At 52.7% G+C, this 5,080-nt stretch overlaps 1 protein-coding gene across 1 annotated transcript; it reads left to right on the top strand.

The window, feature by feature from the left end:
• The first annotated feature begins 2,769 nt into the window (after positions 1-2,769).
• On the top strand, positions 2,770-3,625 carry LOC123114673 (uncharacterized). The gene has a single exon (XM_044536120.1). It carries the CDS (start codon positions 2,895-2,897, stop codon positions 3,270-3,272), a length of 378 nt encoding a protein of 125 aa, XP_044392055.1. The 5' UTR covers positions 2,770-2,894; the 3' UTR covers positions 3,273-3,625.
• Positions 3,626-5,080: the final 1,455 nt, after the last annotated feature.

Here is a 5,080-nt window from a genome sequence, read left to right as displayed (position 1 = left end):
GGCCCATTGTGGTCCGCAAAATCTTGTGGGCCTTTAGCTGGGCCAGCCCATTATGGTCCGCTAAATTTTGTGGGCATTTAGCTGGGCCGGCCCATTATAGTCCGCTAAATCTTATGGGCCTTCAGTTGGGCCGACCCACTTAAACTTTGTGGGCCACTTTTGTGTCGGTCCACGTGTTAACATATCATAGGCCCATCTCAACCATTGGATGAGTGACACCTGTGCCAACGTGGAGCTGACACGTGGATCCGTCAGCCAATGAGAATTTTACACGTGGAAAATCGGCGTTGGTCGTGGCTGTTAACGGGTTATCAGATCTAAAATCCGACCCGATAGCTTAACGGCGTTCCATTATGGTGGATGCCATGTGTCAGTCACCCTTGACGAAAGCACTTCTGTGACGCGCGATTTATTGTCATGGAAGTGGACACTTCCGTGATGATAATGTTGGTAATGTCATGGAACACTTCTACGACAGCACAGGTATGACTATCTTGATGCTGTCATAAATTTGTCATGGATGTACATGCATGACAAAAAACACGACCTACTGTGACAAACATGTATCATCACGGAAGTATATTTTTTTTGTAGTGTTGGTGATTTCAATCTCCTAGTCAATCCAGAGGATAAGAACAATGACTCTGTTAACCGCCGCATGATCAGCCGTTTTTGATCCAAACTGAATAGGTTGGAGCTCAAGGAGATATATTTGAATGGGAGACACTATACGTGGTCCAACGAGATGTCTAGGGCCACGTTGGAAAGGATTGATCACGTGTTCGGGACAAACTGTTGGGAGGATCTTTACCCTTCCAGCTTCCTAATGGCGTTGAGCTCGGCGATCTCGGACCACTGTCCACTCTTGGTGGACCTGCACGCGGACTTCCAATATGGGAAACGCTTCAAATTCGAAGCCTTCTGGCCCAAGGCTCCGGTCTTCATAGAAAAGGTGCAGGAGGCATGGCACTCCATATCATCGGAGGGCAACCCCTACATGGTGTTGAACAATAAATTGAGGGCCACCGCTAAGCACCTCCAACGGTGGAATGACAAGTGGATTGGCAATATACGCATGCAGATCGCAATTGCCCTGGAGTTGATCCTACGTCTAGATGTGGCCATGGAGACTAGACATCTGAGCCAAGAGGAGTTTGTGCTTCGTAAACTTCTGAAAAGGAAGCTCTTGTGTATCTCCTCCTTACAACGGTCGATCGCAAGGCAACGCTCAAGGTTGTTGCATCTGAAGGAGGTGGACGCCAACACGGAGTTCTTTCATCACCATGCCAGGCACCGACAACGGAAGAATGTGATCATGTCACTCCGGCAGAACAACGGGGTTATCTCGGGCCAAGAGAGGATTGCGGAAGTTGTGGATACATATTACGGGGCATTGTTTGGTTCCACCACGGGTCGCCAAATCACGATTGATCTGGCACAACTTGATCTACCCTCCATGGACTTGCATCACTTGGAGGAACCGTTCACGGCTGATGAAGTTTTCAAAGTGATCAAAACCATGCCCCTTGACAAGGCACCCGGGCCGGATGGCTTTACGACCCGGTTCTATGCGCTGTGCTGGAATATCATCAAGGACGACTTCATGAATGCCCTTACGGCATTCTACCATGGGGACATGCGTGGATTAGCATCACTCAACAAAGCTCTAGTGGCTATGTTGCCAAAGAGAGAGGGAGCCGAGGAGTTAAAGGACTACCGCCCGGTGAGTTTGGTACATGGTGCGGTGAAAATTTTCGACAAGGTGTTGGCGTGCCGCCTTTTCGAGGACCTACCACATTTGGTGGGCCGGCATCAAGGCGCTTTTGTCAAGGGACGGCTCCTTCACGACAACTTTATGCTTGCGCAGTGTACGGCCCGCCACCTTCATGCCTTGAAGCAGCCGGCTTTGATGATCAAGTTGGACATATCCAAAGCGTTCGACACAGTGAAATGGCCCCGACTACATGGGATCCAGCTCCGGGAGCACGTCCCCGACGCCATTACTTGGGCCTGGGAAACGAACGGCCAATTTTCGGTTCGGTCGGCCTATGCGGCACGGTTCGTTGGTAGGGAGGTGGCGCCGACGGCGGACTTTTCCGGGCGATCTCGGGCTCCTCTCCGGTGCCGCTTCTTCACCTGGCTAGCTATGCGAAACAGATGCTGGACTTCAGACAGACTTGCCCGTCGCGGTCTCCCGCATCAAGATGCTTGCCCGTTCTGCGACCAGGAGGACGAAATCATTGACCACATCCTGCTGACATGTGTGTTCGCTAGAACAGTTTGGAGAACTCTGTGCTCGACCCTGGGGAAGCCGCAGTGGTCCCCAACGGCCCAAGACAACCTAAAGGATTGGTGTGTTGCGCGAACGTCGAGTGTCCGCAAGCCGAAGGAGCTACGGGCGCTCCTCACCCTAGGGCTTTGGGAGTTGTGGAAGCATAGGAATGCAATTGTGTTCGACGTCGCTGCTCCATCACTACAGCAGGTAGTTGGGCACATCATCACGGAAGGCAAGGCTTGGCAGCAGGCGAGCTTATCGAAGGGCGAAGTGGATAGCATGCTCGATCTTCTGGTAGGATGGGTAGAGAGTGAGTAGTCCCGACTGCGGCGTTTGTAGGTGGAGCGGTGGATTGTACATTATGTGGAAAATGCATGAGTCCAGGCGATCATGCGTCACGCGTAACGGAAAAGCGCACCCCCACACCGCGCGCCCACGCGCCGTTCCTATCCACTCTTCATCCTCTTGCCCTGGTTATAAATTCCCACCATCTCCAGCTCTCCATCTCGCAAGCTCAACCAGCATTCACAGTTTACAACAGTCCTCACCATCTCTCACCAAACCGAAAGCAAAGAAACCCCGTAGTAGAATCTTACGAGCCAAGCAAGCGACCGAGCTAATGGCCATGGCACCGTCAGCATCCGCCGTCTCCTTCTCCCCCCGCCCATCTACGGGAACGACTTTCGGGCCCCGCGCCGCTTCCGCCTCTAGCTCCGTGGGCGCCGGGCGGGTCCGCGCGGCGGGAGCCCCCGAGGGAGGCAAGTGGTGGGCGCCGCTGCTCGGCTGGTCCGGGCGGGCGGACTACATCGAGGCCGCGGCACCGGCGCCGGCGATGGCGGTGGTGGAGGAGGAGGAGGAGAAGGCGGGGAGGTCGTTCGTGGGCGGCCTGACGGAGGAGAAGGCGCGGCAGCTGCGGGCGCGGATGGTGGAGACGGAGAGCTTCCACGACGCCATGTACCACTCCGCCATCGCCTCCCGCCTCGCCCGCTCCACCTAGGCCGCCAGCCAACTCGCCGACACAACCAGACATGCTGCTGTGCCCGTGCGTGTACCTAGTTGTTCCCTCTTTCGATCTGGGCATCACCCAGTCCTTTCTGTGTTAGAGCTTAGATGAGAGAAGTCGGAAATGAGATCTTGTTTTAGGGTTGATCCATTCCCTTCTTCTCCGGCCACCGCGACGCTCGTCGGTCTGCTTGTTTTAGAGGCGCAGATGTTTCAATATGATTCCCCGCATGTCCCAGATCTGTGGTACTTGTACTAGCATTGTTTCTGTGTTAAATCTGGATCTGAACACTGATTAAATCTGTATCTGAAAACCGATTAAATCTGGATCTGAACATTATGGCGCTCCATGCTGTCTTCTCCTCAACAAACTATACTAGCATGCTTCTGTGTTATTTACCCTAACAGTATGATGCACCTATGAATCAAAAACATTATAGCTGCTACGCAGGATCTGTACCAACCTTCACAAGTTGATTGTGTTCGGTTGGGTTGGGGTGGGTGGACTATGTCTATGTGAAAGGAACTCCTCGCTTGTCGCTTGCGTTACATTATATACTACGAACTGACGAACCATTACCACCCACCATGATACGCAACGATCTCCAGATCTTCGTATTTAATTACACAAAGTACTCTGCCTTCAATCAGTCGACCAGTTACGCAATTGTTTGCCCGGTAGTAGTATCAAGTGCCCGGCAGGCCGGCAGCTTTACCTTAAATTTAAAGCAAGTGTGCTTTGTTGCCGTGATATACTATTCCCAAATGGCATTAGCCGATCCAGTGGCTGAACCTGTGGGCTGCGCCATATCATTCGTGCGGACGACCGGCAACGCACGATGGCACTTGCTAAACCGTGTGGTGTTAACCGTTGTGCGCCGGTGTTTTATTTTCTTCTGTCTCGCGAAGCATCCTAGTAAAGGGCTCAGCTGAAGAACTTCGGAAATGGCTACAGTTTTGGTGTAGAGAATGATTTGGTTCATCGATAATTGATTGATCATGCACTAGACACATATATATAGGTACAAGGGGTGCCACCGATGTCTTGTCTCTCAACATACAGGAACATACAGAGGGAGAGAGACACTACAGGTGCGGCCTACAAAACCCGGACCTATATACATGTACACATGCTCAACACCCCCCAGCAGTCGAAGCGTCGTTGGTGACGCAAAGACTGGATCGAAAGCCCTCGAAAGTCGAGGTAGGTAGTCCCTTCGTCATAACGACGGCGAACTGCTGATAGGTGGGCACATGCAGAACTCGAACACGACCAAGTGCGACGTGCTCCTTGGCGAAGTGAATGTCGAGCTCAATATGCTTCGTCCGTCGGTGATGGACAGGGTTGGCAGCGACGTAGACCGCGGAGACGTTGTCACGGTAGACAAGTGTGGCCTTGGGAACCTCACATAGCAACTCCTGAAGTAGCTGTCGTAGCCAGGAACACTCCGCGGCGGCGTTGGCCACTGCCCTGTACTCGGCCTCGGCGCTCGATCGTGAGACCCACAAAATCAGAGAGGGCCCGAGGTAGATGTCGGTGTCAAAACCGGCGGATCTCGGGTAGGGGGTCCCGAGCTGTGCGTCTAAGGTCGATGGTAACAGGAGACGGGGGACACGATGTTTACCCAGGTTCGGGCCCTCTCGATGGAGGTAATACCCTACTTCCTGCTTGATTGATCTTGATGAATATGAGGATTACAAGAGTTGATCTACCACGAGATCGTAATAACTAAACCCTAGATGTCTAGCATGTATGATTGTGATTGCCTCTACGGACTAAACCCTTCGGTTTGTACAGGCACC

Source organism: Triticum aestivum, chromosome 1B (genome assembly GCF_018294505.1).
Source record: "Triticum aestivum cultivar Chinese Spring chromosome 1B, IWGSC CS RefSeq v2.1, whole genome shotgun sequence".
In the NCBI taxonomy this organism is placed as follows: domain Eukaryota; kingdom Viridiplantae; phylum Streptophyta; class Magnoliopsida; order Poales; family Poaceae; genus Triticum; species Triticum aestivum.
The sequence above is the reverse complement of the archived record's forward strand: the minus strand, read 5'-3'. Positions and strand labels throughout refer to the sequence as shown.